The sequence below is a fragment of the Monodon monoceros genome, unplaced genomic scaffold (genome assembly GCF_005190385.1).
Source record: "Monodon monoceros isolate NGI ecotype Baffin Bay Population unplaced genomic scaffold, NGI_Narwhal_1 Super_Scaffold_15, whole genome shotgun sequence".
Classification (NCBI taxonomy): Eukaryota; Metazoa; Chordata; class Mammalia; order Artiodactyla; family Monodontidae; genus Monodon; species Monodon monoceros.
The window spans coordinates 78,648,941-78,668,400 of NW_021703771.1; the positions used below are offsets into that span (position 1 = coordinate 78,648,941).

General features: G+C 37.0%; 1 protein-coding gene across 8 annotated transcripts in view; it reads left to right on the plus strand.

Moving 5' to 3' along the window:
* ARID1B (AT-rich interaction domain 1B) overlaps positions 1-19,460 on the plus strand; it is a 411,248-nt gene that overhangs the window by 229,185 nt on the left and 162,603 nt on the right. For 5 of the 8 annotated variants that reach the window (XM_029223438.1, XM_029223435.1, XM_029223437.1 and 2 more), the window contains one exon: positions 13,294-13,335. The exons of the other annotated variants lie outside the window; for them this stretch is intronic. In XM_029223438.1, the coding sequence (XP_029079271.1) occupies positions 13,294-13,335 (42 nt within the window). The remainder of the gene's footprint in view (positions 1-13,293; positions 13,336-19,460) is intronic. 8 annotated transcript variants of the gene reach the window in all.

Below are 19,460 nucleotides of genomic sequence, written 5' to 3' on the forward strand. Positions count from 1 at the left end.
ACACCACCACCCAACTTCCAGGACTGGATGAGTTGCAGCTCGTTTTGCATGATTAAAACGAGTGTCTGATGGTGGAAAAGCACTGAAGGCGCTGAGGAGGAAGGTCCGAGCACTGCCCAGGCCTCTAAACGCAGGGTGGGGCCGGTGTTCAAAACCCACTTGACAAAAACAGGGCGGGGCTGGCAGGCGAGGGGCGGGGTCAGAGCTCGGAGCCCAGGCTGCCGAACGTTGGGCGGGGCCCGTGCCAGAGGACAGCCGCGGGGTGGAGCCTGAAGCCCAGGCCTATGAGAACTCAGCTGGGCCGGCGGGTGAGGGGCGGGGCGGCCGACGCCGTTGGCTGCTCCGCTGCTGCCCGGAGTCAGGCTGACCCAGGCTGGGGCTGCTTAGACTGCGCTTGGTTTCCATTTGTGTAATAACGGCTATTTGGGGCCAAGTACATGCTCGTCCACCTTCTTTGGCGGGAAAACCAACTCAGCATTTATTTAAAAGCCGGGAGAGGGGTGGGGGAGGGATGGACTGGGAGTTTGGGGTTAGTGGATGCAGCCTTTTATGTATAGAATGGATAAGCAACAAGGTCCTGCTGTAGAGCGCAAGGAACTGTATTCAATATTCTGAGATAAACCATAATGGAAAACTATATAAAAAAGAATGTATATATGTGTGTAACTGAGTCACTTTGCTGTATAGCAGAAATTAACACAACTTTGTAAATCAAATATACGTCAATAAAATAAATTTTTTTTAAAGCTGAGGAAACTCTTGACATATATATACTAACATGTATAGAATAGATAATAAAAACCTGCTGTATAAAAAATAAATAAAATCAAATTCAAAACAGAAAAGAAAAAGCTGAGAAGACTCTAAGCTTGTAAAGTTTTATCTCCTGCCTGTGTTTTCCTGCTCATAGGCTTTTTGGAATATTCCCTTTCTGCTGTTTAGCCTTTCTCTGTTGTGAAGACTTAGGGATCATTCAGTGTTCTCATTGGTCACCTTCTCTAGGAGTCTTAAGTAGAATGTTGCAATTTAGACATCTTTGACGTTTTCAAGTAAGCTAAACGACACATAAAACTATAATACAATAGATTAAGATATGCATTTAATCCAACTAGTAGTAATCAACTGTGGCCAATTGGTTTTAAAATTTTTTATTCTACTCCATGGACTATGTAATTTCTAAAGTTTATTTACTTTGATACTGTTTACATAAATAGCTTACTATGTGGTATGTTTCTTCTATCATATTCAAGTCAGCTTAATCTTGGAATTCTGGAAACTTGATGATCTATTATGGGAATGTCGTTTTGAGTTAGTTTATCAATACTGATGTAGAGGCAGAATCTAGGAAATGTGTCGTGAAGAATATAAGAGAAATGGCCTTGAATAGGAGTTCTGAATATTAACATCCTTCTATTTGCTTTTAGGGTTATAATGTTATTATGTTTATTGTGGCAGATGAATATGCACAATATTTTCACTTGTGATGTGTATACAAACAAGAGATTTTGTAGAAAATAATAGATTCTAGCAGGGACGTTCCTAACCTTGATCATAGTTGCTTGCGTAGGACACTTGCCAGTTCCCTTTTAAATTAAGTCAAACCAAATATTATTTGAGTGTTTTGTTAAAAGGGGAGGGTCATGTACCAGTTTATGGTATTGTACACCTCTTCACATTTTAGTGAGTATGAAGAGCAAATGCAGTGTTAGCATAAGCCTTCGTTGGTGATCATCAGTGGGCCAAGATAGCAGCTCTTTTTAGATTTTGAGCTACCGTCTTGTGTAATAGTGGTTAAGTTGGTTCTGGTAAGTGAGTTTTGGGTTGACAAGCTTTTTAACTCTCTAGCTTTCTGAGTACTGAATTAATGGAAAGGCTTAATTTTCTGTGTATGTCAGAAATGATATATAATTGCAAAAGAAAACAAACTTTTCACAGAAGTTGATGGAATTTGAGAAAAGTATAACATAAATTGAATAAAAAACAATTTCACTTCTTTCACATCCTCCCAGCACCATATTCCATGGTTACATGAATACCCCCTAATCCCATTGGTGAAAAGAAATCTGAAATTATAGGTACATCAAACTTTATTTAGGAGTCAGTATTCTCTTGTTGATCATAAAGTCTTAGATTCAGAAACCCTAACCCAAATAAGTGTCAGCACAAAAGACATACCTATTTGAATAGTCATTTATGCCCACTGTCTCCAAGAGCCGTTTCTGTTTGCTCCAAGCATTTGCCTGGTTTACAGCAAATTGTGAAATTATACTTTGCCTACCTAATAGTCCTAGTGACTATGCAATTCCTACACTCCCCCAGGTTTTTCAGAGGGAGTCTTGAAGTAAATAATAGATTTCAGTGAGATTTCAATCAAATGTCTGATTTGGGGCTTCCCTGGTGGCGCAGTGGTTGAGAGTCCCCTGCCAATGCGGGGGACGCGGGTTCGTGCCCCGGTCCGGGAGGCTCCCACATGCCGCGCGGAGCGGCTGGGCCCGTGAGCCATGGCGGCTGAGCCTGCGCGTCGGGAGCCTGTGCTCCATCGCGGAAGAGGCCACAGCAGTGAGTCTGATTTGACTAATCTTGCAATTAGGTAATAGATAAGGCTAAGGTATACACATATGAACATGCATACACCTGCATCTATATATGTTAACAGGCTTTAGCTATCTCAGAGGTTATTTTTACTTTTGGCTTTTACCCATTCCCCCATTTTGTAAAATAAGTGAATTTGTATTAATTATAATTGGTAACAACTCTCCCTTTTAAAAAGTAAAATAAAATATGGCATTGAGCTCACATTTTGTATGAGTAGGTTTATCTCCCTGTGCAGAGTTGTGGCTGAGCTTGAGAGCTTCTTTCTGGAAGAAAAATTTGTCTTACAGCATTTTACTTCAACAGTACTAAACCACTGCTTTGTGGAACCGTGGTTCTGTAGCCCTTCCACCATGAACATGATGATAATGCAGTGTAACTGTTTCAGCACCTGAGGCAGCTTTCATTCCAAACACTGTTTTTCTTCCTGTTAATAAAATCAAGATTTGAATCAAGGCTTTTCTTCCTGTGCTTAATATCAGTAGCTGGGATTTCCCATGTCTGGACCAGAGTTTCTAACCTTGGTACCATTGACAGTTTGGGACCTGATAAGTCATTGTTGTAAAAAGGCTACTCTGTGCTTTGTAGTACCCACAAGATACCAGGAGCAAACCCCAGCCTAACCCCCAACTGTGATGACTAAAAATGTCACTAGACATTGTCATACATCCCCTGACTTATTGGAGGGGGGGAGGGGCACAAAATTTTTCCTGGTTGAGAATCACTGGTCTAGACAAAAATTAAATCCATTGAAGATCCTTGGCCAAAATTGTTTATAAACTCTTGGTGAAACATGACATGAATGTTACTGCCAAGTAACTAGTTTTTTTAAATTTTATTTTAAGTTTGGTTGTACATTTTTAATTTCAGAAAACTCATTTTTGCTTAAAAAGCTGTAAAGAGGGACTTTCCTGGTGGCGCAGTGGTTAAGAATCCGCCTGCCAATGCAGGGGACGCGGGTTCGATTCCTGGTCCGGGGAGATCCCACATGCCGCGGAGCAACTAAGCCCGTGCGCCACAACTACTGAGCCTGCGCTCTAGAGCCCGCGAGCCACAACTACCGAGCCCGCACGCCTAGAGCCCATGCTCCGCAACAAGGGAAGCCACCGCAATGAGAAGCCCACTCACCTCAACAAAGAATAGCCCCCGCTTGCTGCAAGTAGAGAAAGCCCATGGGCAGCAACGAAGACCCAATGTAGCCAAAATTAAATTTAAAAAAAAAAAAAAAGCTGTAAAGACTTTGTATGAACAAAACTGAGTCTACTTAATATAACAGCGTTGAAAGGGCCTACTGAGAGTAAATATTTCATACATTAAAAACCAAGTTTTTCAACCTTGAGACTGTATTTCAAGCTTTTTGCTACTTTATATGTAGAAAATAGTTTCACTTTCACGGTATAAGCTCAGTAACTCTGAATTTTCTCATACATCTCTTAGAGTTATTACGGCTGGATTACCAAATAAATGTAAATATGTGGTCCTTTAACAGGTTTCTTTTTTAAGATTTGAATTTTAAAAACAACTTCAAAATTTCTGAGCTATAGCTTATGAAGAGGTAAGTGTCATACTTCATATCTGAAGGTTGTATTGTATTTTCTTGTCTGAACTTGTACATACTAATTTAACTTTAGTGTTGGCTGTAGTTTTGATTTTTAAGTTGATTTTGCTGGTTTTCATGTTGAAATTCAATTTTATGTGCAATTTTATGCGTATTAAATATCAAAGATTTTCATTAGACACGATCCCTTTTTAGTTTCAAAAAAGACCCTAAAGTTGTTTTCTACCTTACCAAAAAATTTCAGAAACCTCAAATCCCCCCTTCCAGAAGAAGAATCTAGCAATTCCCAAATCATTCAGAAATCTCTAGAAATTATCGTCTGAAAATTTCAGTCCTATGATCTAGAACACGTTATCAAAAAAGAAAAAAGGCGCACTCTACAATAAAAATCAAAGGCGTTTTGAGGATGACAAACTGGAATATTGTTTTACTTTAGTTCTTGTCTGTGTATTTGGAAATGATAATATTCGCTGAGTACCGTGGATTACTGTTTTGTGAAATGCAAAACCCAATGATATGCGAAGAATAGTATTCCAGTAGAACCTTAGAACCTTTTTAATAGAACTTTCCCATCACCCCGTTTCCTTTGCCCCTTTGTAGTCAGCTCCTCCCTCCACACCCAGCTCCTAGCAACCACTGATCTGTTGTCTTTCCTGACAGTTTTGCCTTTTCTGGAATGTCTTAGAAATGGAATCATACAGTCAGTAGCCTTTTGAGTCTGGCTTTAGCTTCTTTTACTGAGCACAATACATTTGAGATGCATTCGTGTTGTTGCTTATATCAGTAATCAATTCCTTTTTCATTGGTGAGTAGTTTTCTGCTGTATGGATGTAGTCCATTGTTTTGTGTCTCCGTTCACCAATTGATAGACATTTGGATTGTTTGCAGTTTTTGACAATTTTGAGTAAAACCTCTATAAACATTTTCATACAGGTTTTCAGGTGAACATGTTTTCATTTCTCTTGAGTAAATACATAGAAGTGAGATGTCTGGATCATGTGGTAAGGCTACTTTTATTTTATTATCTTGTCACAGTAGATTACTTGAAAAAAATCAGTTCTCGTGTTCGAATCCCATGTTTTTAAACAAATTACTCATATTTTCTTTTGCCATATGGTACTGCTGTCTGTGGTGGAACCAGAGGGTTCCTCCTTGATAATTTACTCTTCAGGGGAGCTCTGTAATCATCCATCAGCACTGTTTCAGAAAGTGACTATTATTTCATGTCAAGGTGTGCCCCTTGACACGAAGTAGCGACGTGAGTGTCACTAACAAGTGTGGTGCCTTCCTTCTCCTTTGGGTCAGTCTTTGTTCCGAAGAGGTGCCTTTTCAGGTTTCTGTTAGTTGTTTCCAGTCTGACCTGAGCCTCATGTGTCCCCAGGCATCCAGCTCTTCAGTGAGCAGATGAAGGTTTGTAATTATCTCCCTGACATTTTTCTGTACTGAAATGCCCATGTCCTGAATTACCAGTATTTTTTGATTGTTCACAACTAGAGATTCTTTAGAGACAAGGCCTGTATTGGCCCTTTATTATAGAAGATTAATATTGAACAATTTTGAACTCAAAAAGGTTTTAAAATAAACTCAGTAGCAAAGCTTTTTCACACAACTAATACCCATTTTTGAAGGCTTCCTCTTTTTCTTGTACAGTTTTTTTTAGACAACATGCTTATTTTGGAGAGAGGAAGACTGGGCAGACTGGAATAGTGGTGTGCTATCAGTTAGTTGCCTTGAAAACTTGAAGACTTTAATATATTTACATTAGGTGGAGCATGTTTTAAAATCTTGTTAGATCTACAGCTGTGTCAAATTGTGGTTTATAAACATGTATTCATATTTTCATTGTGTTACGACTCCTCAACACATTCATTCATACCTACTCATTTATTTGTTCAACAATTATTTATTGGGCTCCTACTCCATGTCAGGCACTTTTCTAAGTAAGAAACACACAACAGTGAATGACACTTGCAAGGTCCCTACTCTTGTGAAGTTTACATTTTAGTAAAGGGATAAATAAGCAAATTTCAGGTGTTAATACCAGCAAGGTAGAGGGGCTCTTTGAGGAGGCGACCTTTAAACTGAGGTGTGAGTGATTTGAAGGGACCAGTAAATAGAAAGATCTGGTAGCAGAGTGTTCCAGGAGGAGAGGACAGCAAGTGCAAAGGCTATGAGGTAAGAGATGGCCATGTGATGCTTCATTTTGACAGTCTGGCCCGGGTGTTTTTCCTGGTTTCTGCCGGGCTCATTCTCCCGTCTTCAGTTAGCTATACTGATCTGCTAAATGGCTCCGCTTCTTGAAGTTGACAGGCTCTTGGCTAGGATGATGTGGTAACGGAACCATACGTCTCTTATCCTCCAGCAAACTAGTATGGCCTTGTTCACATGGTGGCTGGTTGACTTTCAAGAGTATGGTTAAAAGGGTGCATTGCCTCTTGAGTCTTAGACTTGGAGGTGGTACACTGTACTTTCTCTTGCTGCATTCTGTTGATCCAGGCAAATCACATGTCCAGCCCAGATTAAAGGGTTAGAGAAACAGACTCCACGTGCAGAGTGGGGCTATTTTTGCATACTGTTCTATACTCAAGGTCTGTCTTCTCTGAGCCATATCATGAGTTTGTGATTGCTTTGTGAATCTTAAGTGAAGGTATCCTCACCCAGTTACAGAACATAATTAGAAAGAGGAGTGTGACCACAATGCTCACAACCTTTGTTTTAAATTTAACAGCCCAGGTTATGAAGATACAGCTAGCATTCTAGTATAGAAGATGATGTGAGCATAACACTTGCACTGAAAAGTGTAATTATAACATATCCATTGTTTGTCTTGAAATTGTATTACACTATATTAAGTATAACAGAAATGGTGTTTGGTGTATAGATAATAATTAAAACTTATTAATATTTATCCGTTCCCTATAGAGGTACAAGTTTTTAGTTAATTTTAAATACATTCAGAGAATGGATGTTCTACTCAGAGCACTTAACAGTAGAAGGCATCACTGTGTGTTCTATTACCAGCTAACCAAACACCTAGCAGTTTCTGCAAGCTGTGTCCTTGAGCTGTCATGTGGCCCGTACATGCTGAGAAGAAGAATGAGGAGAATAATAAGTAAGAGAAGAATGCTGCCAGGGTTTTACATGGTTTTTTTTAAGTGTTCGTTTTTTAAATGGATTACAAAAAAGTAAATAATAATGATAGTAGTGGTAATAATAAACAATAGTAATATTAAAAAGACAAAACAAGTTCCTTGCTTGCTAAAATTAAAACTTTGCAACCCAAGGTGAGCTGTCTGTGTGCTTATGTGAGAGGGAGAGAGAGAGGAAGAGAGGTGGGGAACGGAGAGCTTTTCTTCCTACAGTCTACATTTCATAAATCCTGTGACATGGTTTTGGAGAACAATTTATTTATTAACGTCTGCTTCTCCTTAATGTATAATAGGTAAAAGTATGCATAATCGTTGTAGTTGGTGTATTGGTCTTTTCGGACCAACCAAAAAAGAGACACAGCAATCTTTGTAAGTAGAATAGTATCTTTATCCCTTGAACATCAATCTAGGCAAAAATCATTTTTTCTAAAATCATTGAATTCTTAGTAATTTACTTGTGGACAAATATTGTGATTGCAGATTCCATCAGATTCTTCTCCTCCTCTCACTCCCATCTGCCTTTGGGTTGAACACCTCACAGATAATTTTGCTTTTCCCATCCCTACCTGGAATTGGAGGCAAACTTGATATCATTTTAATGTTTTATTATGGTGAAGGTATGGTATGTATGGTCACTAGAGAAAATAATGGATCATTTTGCATCACAGTTATTCAAATGGCAAATTAAAACTGCATGTCCTCCTCCCCTTGTTATTTCAAAATAAATTATAGATGGATCAAATATTTAAATGTAAAAAATAAAAAGTGAAACGTACTAAAAGAAAACATGAATGAATATTATAAAATCCAGGAGTGGGCAAGACAATTTCCAGCGTGGCACATATTCTAGAAGGCATGGCGGGAACAAATGGATAGATTTGATTACTTATAATGTCAACTTTCTGTTTTTAATCCAACTTTAAAATTTTAACATGTCAGAAGCATTTCCCTAATTTATAAAATATTTCTTGAAAAGTTGAGTTTTTCATGGTTATGCAATGGTCAATCATATATAATACTTTGTTTAACCATTCCCTATTTTTATACTTTTTTCTAATTTGTCATCATTTCAAATAATGATGTAGTATTCACACTTAATGTATAAACACTTGATCACAAATCAGATCACAAAGATTTCTCTAGCAAATAGATTGCTGGGTAAATGGGTATGAATATGTTTGAGGCTATTGATATATAATGGAAAACTGTTTTCTGGGAGGGCTGTTCTTATTTACATACCCATCACAAGTGTTGAGGGGTCTGGTTGTACACACAAGCGCTGACTACTATACTTTTAAGCTTTGCCAACTTGAACCATAAGACTTTTACTTACATTTCTATGATTATTATTGACATTGAACAATTTATAATGTTATCATTGGCTTATTTTGTTAACTAATTACTTTTAATTGAACAAGAAAAACACATGCGTTGGTGAAAAAATCCTTACATTGTGAGACAAAATACAATGAAAAATAAGTCTCTCCCTTGAGGCAATCACTGATGTATTTCTTACATATCTTTACAAAATAGTCTAAGTGTATCAATCATATTAATCGACTCCCACTTTTACTTTTAACACAGATGTTAGCTTACTATGTACACTATTCTGATTCTTTTCATTTCATGTGATATCGTAGAAATTTTTCCTTATCTACACAGATAGACACACCTCCTTTTTAACAGTATTATAATATTCTACTGCTTAGCTGTATGAGAACTTATTAAACACCCCCTTGTTGATGGACATTTGGTTGGTGGTGGTTTTCAGCTTTTTAGTGTTGCAAACAACTCTAGTAAACAACTTTGTAAATCTTTATTTTTGCACTTGAATATCAGTGGAATTGTTGGGTTTACACCTAATCACATGCGTATACATTTTGGTGGATACTGCCAAATTGCATTTTATTCCAATATATGTTCTTATCAGTGCAAGACCATGATTTGAGTGATTTCCCACATCTTTGTCGATATTATAATTATCTAAGTTTTTAATCTTTGGTAATCCGTGGTGAGAAAAATAGAATAATGTTGGAAGTTTTGACTTGCATTCTTTTAATTATGAGTAAGAATCTGTGCTCGTAATTATAAATCATCATTATTTGTTACTTTATTTCTTTTTGTGACAGCGTGATCCCGATTTTAGAATCTTTATTAAAATGGGACATAGTTTTGTCAATTTTTTTTACATATATGTTTTTATGCTTTTTCAAATTCTTTTCCCATTTAGGTTATTACAGAATACTGAGCAGAGTTCCCTGTGCTATATAGTAGGTCCTTGTTGGTTATCTGTTTTAAATATAGCAGTGTGTACATGAAAATGCTGCTGGATATTTGTGTTTTCTGCTTTAGAGATGAAAGTAAAAAAGGCTTTGAAAGTGATTCAAGAAAGGAGAAGGTACAACCACTGTTACTTCCAAATTCATGAATTCACATTTTCCCAATTTTCTTAATAGAATGATTGGAAATTAAAGTGTTTTATTTTAATTTTGGCAGAGGGAGGGCTTGTTAGGGTAATTGGGAGAGAGAGAAGCCAACTGAAGGTTTTTTGCTTGATTAGAATGAAAGAACTGTGAATGGTGTAGCTGCTTCTGAACTTGGCGGATTGAATTTCCACAGTGGTTTTAGAAATTCTCTACAAATGGAATCCTTTTAGGCATGTGAAGTGTTGATTGTAGCATCATTTGAAAGAAGCATGGTTTAATGGTAAGGGCTGGACTTATCCTGGACTTAGGAAGTCTCTGCTTTGTTAGCCCACACAAATCCCTTCACACCTTATACCTCAGGACCCCTTGACAGGTTCTCTCTCCCAGTGATGTCAGGTATGCTTCTCATCAGTATATTCAGAGTCATCTTTGGCATTTGTTACAGCATCTGTGTGGAGAAGGAGAACATTGGGTATCATGTCCTAATTTTAATTTAGATAAACCTGTGACCTTTTTTCTGGATGATTTTATAATATTGCCAGTTTTAAATCTCCCTAAACTGAAGATTAAAAAGAAAAATGACACCATGAGTAATCTCGTCTATTCATTTCTGGATTGAATTTATTTTTTAAATGAATGTTTAAATACATTGTACCCAATTAATAATAATTTAGTGAAACTCACCACTTTTTATCTCATACAGTACTGAGCACATGTCTTACATGTAGTAAATATCCAGAAAGTCTTTGTTAATGAGTCAAGTAAATGCAGACTACCAGCTCTTTATCCTCCCACTACATTATTAAATCTTTACACTTAGAATGTACTGATTTTTTCCAGTTGTAAATTCTTGTTTTAACTTAAAATTGAGACTCTACATCATAGTAGTCTCAATTTGCTGATGGTGGTTGTCTAATAACTAAAATCCCATCAGATAAGCACAAATCTACTTCTAGCTTATTTATAGGAATTATAGATGTTGGGCTTATGAAATAGAAAATACTTATCCTCCTTCTGTTTTCAAAAGATTCAAATTTATGATAAAAGAACAAAAAAGCTTAGCTGATTTCTGTTGCTAGTTAAGTTTAATGACTACCACCTGAAAATCATGTGTGACAGTTGAAATACTCCCTTACTCCCACTAGAGGGGGATTCCTTCCAACTTAGGTAAAAATGCTATTAGATACAACATGAAAACCTCTGTGTGACATTGATCTTTCTTTTTTATTAAATTGAAGTTAATCTCATGTTTTAAAAATCAGCTGTCCTTCTGTAGGTATTTCAATTAAAATCTTACAGGAATAGAAATTGTAAAGGATACTGAACTAGAGTGCACATGTATTTAAACCGTAGTGCTTTTGAACAAACCATAAATTTTTAAAAGTTGCTTTAATTAAACTGGTTAATACTTGGGAATTTCAAAACATCACTTTGAGCCCTCCTGGAGATAAAATCTAGGGTAGAAGATGAGGCTGACCTTTTGAGATCCACCTCCTTACTCCAATCCCCAAAGTCTGTCTTCGTCTCTGTCTGCTGACATACCACATGGAGAGTTCCTAAATTTCAGTTGAAAGTTTTGGTTTGCTATCATCTCAAGTTGTCCAATATATTAAAGCCATATCTTTAAATAGATTTCTATTTGCCATTGAATTTTCTTACTACTTTGACTTTTCGTACTGTGTTAAGCAAATGCAGAACTCACTCTGGAGATGATCTTTGCAGATTTAAACATACAATATGTTCTAAAAACAATTCTATACATATTAAAATATCATATCAAGGGTGAATGTACCTAACACTGAGGTATGCAGATATGAAGTATGTGTATAATTCAAGAGTAAATGTCATATTGTGTTTATAGTAGCTAAGATTTGGTGAATTTGTTGCTTGTGCTTTTCCTTAACTAAAGTTTCCAATGTCGATTAGAAGTTTTAATGTAAAAATATTTGAGGCTAGTAACCTAGTGTTGTGAAAGGCAGGACTTAGGAAATTCAAACATATGTAAACTGCAAATAACTGAGTTCTTTTTTTTCTTCCTTAAAAACTATAAGAAGATCTTGTTTCTAAGTCTAACAGTTAGCTTTGGAAATCTAAGTGTAAACACAAATGCTGTCAGTGAATCTTATAATGATCTTGTGCTGTAGTTATCCAACATTTCAGTCTTTAGCCTAAAATCACATTTGGTATCAGCAACATATGGTTTTCATCAAAACTAGGCTGCTCGTCTTCTCAATATCATTCATGCGTTTCTCTTGCTTTGTGCACCAACCTCTGTCAGGTACCAGGTGGTGGGTGAGCGTCACTTTCAGTAGAGCAGTTGGAGAGTACAATTTGTTTCCTCATTTCTTCTGTGACCCCTTTACTTTCATACTGGATGACAGTCTTATTGCAGTGATCTTCCTTTCTGTATTTTCTCCCCCCCAAGGGAAAAATCCAGTGTTTTTTTATAGCAAGATACATTGGATAGCCTGTATGTTTTCTATTTAAGTGTCTACCACAAATGCCTGATTTTAAGGTGTTTAAAACTAACAGTGAGAGAATTCCCTGATGGTCCAGTGATTGGGACTTTGCCTTCCAATGCAGGGGGTGCAGGTTCGATCCCTGGTCAGGGAGCTGGGTTCCCGCATGCCTAGAAGCCAAGAAGCCAAGATGTGGAGCAGAGGCAATATTGTAACAAATTCAATAGAGACTTAGAAAATGGTCCACATTAAAAAAAAAAACAAAAACAAAAAACCCCACTAACAGTGAAGCCAGGTAGTCTGATATTACTCCCCCACCTCGACTGTCTTCCCCAGACACTTAAAAAATATTCCTATTTGTTCTGTTGCTTTCTTTCCTTGCTCTTTTCCATCATATACTGGTACTTTGTAGTAGTCAAACTTAAACGCTTTATACACCAGACTGAATAATTAGGTTTAAAAAACAGTAATTATCAATACACGTCTTGTTCCACACAGCTTTTAAAATTCATGTTAATGAGCTCTGTCTTCTAATGCATAAGACTGACAGGCAATTTTGAAGTTTTGCCATCATTTCACAACTTGTTGCTTAGACTCTGCCTGCCTCTTCCTGAGTATTGCTTTCAGGAAGTCTTGCTCTGCAGCATTCCCGAGATTCAGGACTACCCACTCTGATGTGAACGAGACAAGAAATTACTAGCAGCTTTACAAGCATGATGAAATTGCTTTATGGAGCATAACTTTCCCCTCACCGACAGTAAAAGTTCAAAAAGTATACGCGACATCTTGTGATCTAAGTGAGAAGCATGATTCTCCTAACTTCCCAGATCATTTTGAGGAACTTCTACCACCACTTCAACGTGATAGCAAATATATTAATTTGATAGGTGCTCACCCTGTTATAAAACTGGAAGCCAGGGCAGTGACCTGGATTTATACCCACTCATGAAGAGACTCACAGATCTCTCTTTCTTGACACCTGACATAAGTTGAACGCCAGCTTTCTCAAAATTCTCAGTTCTGAGCCATGCCTGTGCTCTGGTGTCTTCGGTTAGACTCAAAGAAGGCTTTTGATAGTGCCTAAATTATTTTTTTCCTTATGATTTCAGGTTGAAGTCTTGACCTCGGAGGATACTGCCTTTGGACTCAAGGTGTGTAGTCTGATGTAGCTTGTTGTGTAGGTTTCATCAGCTCCCCTAAGTGGATTGGAAGGCTCAACAGAGAGGACTTGTGTTTTTTTAATCAAATGGAGAGGTCCTAAAATCTTCCAAAGTTTCAGATTTCTCTGTTATTGGGATTAAGATCAGGTTATGGTAGTATTTTCTTTTCCCTCTTTCTTTGTCATGGAGAATATGAGAAATAGTATAGGAGACCAAGAGTTGTATTTAGTAGTAAATGACTTTTAAATTTGAGTTAGCCATGGAATAGAATTTACTGAAATTCCCACGCCCCCAGGTTGGGGGCTGTGAAATTCAACCACTGAATGGTATCAGAATGCTGTGTTTAGTTCATAATTCTAACTTCATTCATTTCTTTCTTATCCCTGCTTCAAATATTTATTGGACCCTTATGTTCCAATCACAGCTAGATTAAATCTCAGCTCCTGCCCTTGAGCTACTCAGTCAGTTTGTAGGTACAGGCCTATAGACAGACAGATTATCCTGTGGTGTGGTTGTCCCCATGCTGAGTTATGCCAAGGATGTGGAGTGTGGTGGAGTTGAGTGGGAAGGCATTCTCGGAGGTTGATCCCTGGGCAGAGCTTGAGGGCTTGGCTTGTATTTAGGCAAGAGAGGACAGGAGAGATGAGAGCTGTTTTCAGGTCAGAGGAGATCCATGAAAAAACTCAGAGGGAACTAAAAGTAGTTAAATTCTGCCTCTGTGGCAAGCTCTAGGGTTGAAAAGGTTAAAGATTTGAATTTTATCCTACAGAAAATGCGTAGCTATTACAAGATTTAAAGTCAAGTAGTGGTTAGATTTGCAACCTAGGTAGATGATTTGGGCCACTTTGTGGAGGATGGGTTTGCCAGAGACCAGTGAAGGGTTTGACTAGGTCAGGTGAAAAGATGATGTGGGCCAGAGTTGGCATAGTGGAAGAGGAAAGAGATCCTTAAGAAGTAAGTCTGCAGGACCTGAAGATCACAGATACGCAGGGTAAGGAAGGCAGAGGAGCTGAGGGTGAGATCAAGGAATAGATTGGCTGCCCTGAAATATAGAGCACAGACGGAGGAGTCACAGATTTTTAGAATCGTAGTCTTCCAGACCTGTAGTTCTTTTTATTAGATTTACTTGCCTTGTGTACATATTTGCTAGTAATTCTTAAACCACGTAACTAAACTGGTGAGAAGTACTTACTAGGGGAGCCTGACTTTCCTCTCATATAGCTGTATAGAAGGACAGCCTAGGTGCCATCAATTACTTTGAAAATCACAAGTTTCGGAGGGTAGTTGGTGAAAACTTGAGAGCGTAAGGTACGGGTACTCCTACCAGACTCCTACTTTCCCTTCTAGATGCTTGGCATTTTGTTAGTACAGTCAAACTAGTTGTGCTGCAAGTACAGGTGGAATGACGTTGTAATACTACCAAAATCAAAACTGTTTAGAGGTTATAAGCTTAGCAAGGTATTACATTATAAATAAATATAAATTAAAATTAAAAAGACATCAACACTTTATAAATATTTGGTAAACTAACTCAAGTTTTATATCCTTAGTTTGTTTTTTTTGCCTCTATATCTACCAAAAATTACTAAAACTAATTATAAATAGAGCTAATTCGGTGTTTGCAGTATTTAACATATGGTCGTCTTCTGCATTTTTCATTGTTTATTAAATACCCAGCATGCATGCAGAGTATTCACTGCATATTTAATAAACCTGTGGGGTCAGTTCTTGTGAACTCATCTCCACAATCCTTCATGCTTATACTGAGTATGCAGCAGGATTGTGGAAGGTTATTGTACCAGCAGCTCTCATGGCTTGCCCCACTGTGTACAGGCTTTGCATTTGTTTTATGGCTAAACTAGCAGATTGCTTTTGTAGCCTTAAATTCAACTTGTGGGAACACAATCTGAATTTTTTTTCCCATGATTGAATGATTTTTAAAGAATTAGATGCTTTTCACTTTTGCATATCTACTCAAAAGTGTTCATACATGTAACTATTATCTGTAAGTCAGCAAATATATTTTTATCTTGTTTCTTAAAAGGTCTAGGTATTCAGTATTGGTCAGGTTTTTGAACACTTATTCGCAATTGATCTTTTTTCCTGTTTCTATATACACTGGGAAAAATAACTGAAATCTGACTCACTGGTAACACATTAATGGCATCGTCTTGGTGGATGTGGCGTGTGTGTCTATATCCCATATACGTCTCTGATCCTTTTAGTGATCTTTAATGTGCCTTTGATCTTTCTTTACTTTTTCTTTAGGACACTGTCTAATTACTTGTTTCCTGTATGCTTCGTTTTCTCCCAAGTCGAACTAAAATCTACAAACTTAATATTTACTTAATGTCTATAAGCATGAATTAGTCAGTCTCAGTGGAAAATGACTTAACTGTGTTGGGACCCAGAGGTGCAAACGACCTATTTCTATTTATGAGTGTGGTGAAACTATAGCCCAGGAATACAATTTTGCAGTCATTCAGAACTGTCATGCCTATTGTGGCTGTTTTAACATTAATTTTTTAAAGCTAATCTAATAGGAAGGAAGTATCTGCGCTCTTTCTTCTTCTCCACAAATCTTAATTTTGCACGAATCCTGATTCATTGTTTTATTAGGCTTATCTCAGTCAAAGGTAACTTAGAATTTGAACATTTCAACTGATTTCTAGTGGTTCTGAGTTGTGTAACTTTGGCGGTTGTTTCTATCCAGGTCTAGTAAGATGCTTAATTAATTTAAAATTATGTATACTTCTCACAAACAAGAATTTCAGTGAATAGAAGAGGTGTTTGAAAATAAAAAAATGAGCAAAGATATTTGGAAAGGAAAGTTCTGCAAACTATAAACTGCTGATCTTGACGTCAGCTGCGCTCAGGACTTGAATATATTAAAAAGCTTATAATTCTATAGAATAATAAATCAGGAATCTCCGAGGCAGCCAACATGGGTTGGTTCTTTTTACAAGAGAAGTACGCCTTCTGTGTCGTTAATATACTAGGTAAAGCTGGTAGTGATAATGAGACGATAAATCAGCTAAGCAAAAATATATATAATTATATTGTGAAACATAGAAAGAGGCTAAAAATTTGACTTCGTTGCTTGTGAGTTCTACAAAGAAATTTATAGTAGGGAAGTAAAAGAGAAATGAATGAAATATCTCTGGGTTGTTAAAAAAGAAAAACTATGTAAACATAACTTTTCCGTAAATTTCTTAAGAGATCTTAATCAAAATCTAAATAAATCACTTAAAAATTTCATGACCACAAATCTTTTGCCCTCTCATTTGTTGTATATAGCTAAGTCAACAGTTATAAAGAAGCAAGATTTATTTCACTATTAACTTAAATATCTTTGCTAATCTTAGTTCTGCAGTTACACTCATTGAATTCATTCTGTCATTCTAATGCATTTCATTTAAACAAATACCTGTGGAATAAACATACATGTTTATTTATGTGCTGGGAATGCAGTGGTAAGAATAATAAACCCTTGCTTCTGTGGACCTTACATCCTTTTTTTTTTTTAAATTTATTTATTTTTTGGGGGGCAGCGTTGGGTCTTCATTGCTGCGCATAGGCTTTCTCTAGTTGCGGCGAGTGGGGACTACTCTTGGTTGAGGTGTGTGGGCTTCTCATTGCGGTGTCTTCTCTTGTTGCCGAGCACGGGCTCCAGGCGCGCGGTCAGGCTTCAGTAGTTGTGGCTCGCGGGCTTTAGAGCACAAACTCAGTAGTTGTGGCACACGGGCTCAGTAGTTGTGGCTCACGGGCTCTAGAGCACAAGTTCAGTAGTTGTAGCACGTAGGCTCAGTAGTCATGTCTCGCGGGCTCTAGAGCACAGGCTCAGTAGTTGTGGCACACGGGCTTAGTTTGCTCCGCAGCATGTGGGATCTTCCTGGACCAGGGCTGGAACCCGTGTCCCCTGTATTGGCAGCAGGCGGATTCTTAACCACTGCGCCACCAGGGAAGTCCCAGACCTTATATTCTTGACACAACTTTTGGAATGATCTTATTCCAGGCAGAAGTTCTAGAAGAGATGCAAATTTATATTCTCCTTTTGTATATAATTGTTTGCTACTCTATGGTATAATTGCTTTAATTGAATCTATTTGTTGTATTCTACAAAATGGAATAGAATTCCAGTTTGACTTATAAAACTTATAAATGACAAAAGGATTAGTCATCTGTAAACAAAATTTCAAAATAAAAGTGAAATTTATTTTGTCTTTTTAAAAATAAGGTACTTTTAATTGTGGACAGTTGTCTAGGTGGAGGATCATATTAGGCAGTGACTTCAGTTACCTTTGGACTTATTCCTTTATTTTGACATCTGGCCATTATAAAAATCGTCTGTATTTTCCTCCTTTCCTCCTTCATATAAAAGTAAAAGTTATGTTGCAGTCTAACTGCTTGTCATAACTGCTTGTCATAAGGTCTAAGAGGGAAATAGAACACAAAATTGGTAGCGCATCTCTGAATGGGCTCCCTTTACTAAATAACCAAAAAAGTGACCTTGGGGAAAAGTGGGAGGAGGCTCACTTGCTGGTTTTTTTTTCTGATCAGTTCGTCTGACAGGAGTCAAGCCTAATCAGTGCTCACTGCGTATTCTGGTCATCTAGAACTGTGCTGTCTAATAATGGTAGTTACTACCCTGTGTGGCTATTTAAATTTACGTTAATTCAAATTAAATTTAAAATTTATTTCTTCAATTGCGCTAGCTAGCTACGTTTCAATAGCTACATGTTGTTAGCAGCTACCATATTGGCATAGTGCATGTACCTGAAGTGCATTTCCAACTTGAAAGAAAGTTCTGTTGGCCAGAGCTGCTCTAGAAAATAAAAGTTCCAAGTATTCGTAAGACACAGACATTGTAACATAATACATTTCACAATTAGAATAGAAATTTTTTTAACTGATAAAAAGTCCTGAGGATTAGAGCAGATTCGTAGAGAACAGAAGGAATTTGCTCTTTTGGTAAAGTAGCATAAAGCAGAGGGGATGTTCTGTTCAGTAAAAAATATATATAAAAAATAAATAAAGTTGGCATTTCCCATTGGATTTTGAGAGTAGTTTTAAACTGGGTCATGAAGTTAGGCATCCTTCTGGTTCTGACTGTTGTGATGCATCATTAATTCATTGATTTACCTGGGGTTATGCCTGGGGGCTAGGAGTATAGTAGTTCAGATTTAGAATGTTTAGCTTCACGTAATAAGAGATTCTACCTGTTCAGATATCCTTTCTTTATTAATGTAACCACATGAAAGCATACATTAATATGTTTGTGTTTTTTTTTTTTTTTTTCTTCTTGTGAAGCCATGTTAACTTCGGTTCTTCTAAACTCTTTCCATCTTCTTAACCAGGATGTGTTTTCTAGTGCATTTACTTGGCTAACTCTCTAAGAGGGGTGTGAATATAAGTTAGGTGTAAAAGTATATTTAGGGTAACAATGTCGTTGAGATGAAACCAGCAAACATTTTCTTTTTGAAGTTCATAATCATATCAACTCATATTACTTTTCATAATATAAAGGATTTATTTTTGCATTTACAATTTTTTATTTAATGAAAATCTACTAGAAATCCTTAGAGGAATAAGGGACCAAGCTTATTCTTTACTGTTTCATCCATTGAATATAAGTTAAAATGAGAATATATATATATTGGTAAAGCAAAAGAATTTTCTGTTTCTCTGTAGAAGAAAGACTGGAGGAGGAAAAACAAAATCCATAGCAATTCTCAAGTCTGGATTTGGGAACCCATGTTGAGTCCTTCCCTTCTTTTGTTAGAGAATTTCCCAGCCTCTCAGTCTGCCACCTGCTGGTGGTTCAAACACTTACATGTTTGATTTTTAAATAAATCTGCTTTTTTCTTCTTTAGGAAAGATTTGGGGGAAATGTTCTGTTTATACTCACCTGAAATATTTTGGTACAGTTTTACTTGTCATGTTTAATTACATTTTTAAAAGCTATTTTAGCTTCTTTTTCAGCTCTGTCTTTAGAGGATTATGTAAATATAAAATTTAGAAAATACAGAACATTATGAAGGCCAAAGCATATACCACTAAGAGATAAAGACAGACTTATAAAGGTCTTGAGGTCTTGAGTGCCATGAAAGGGGTTA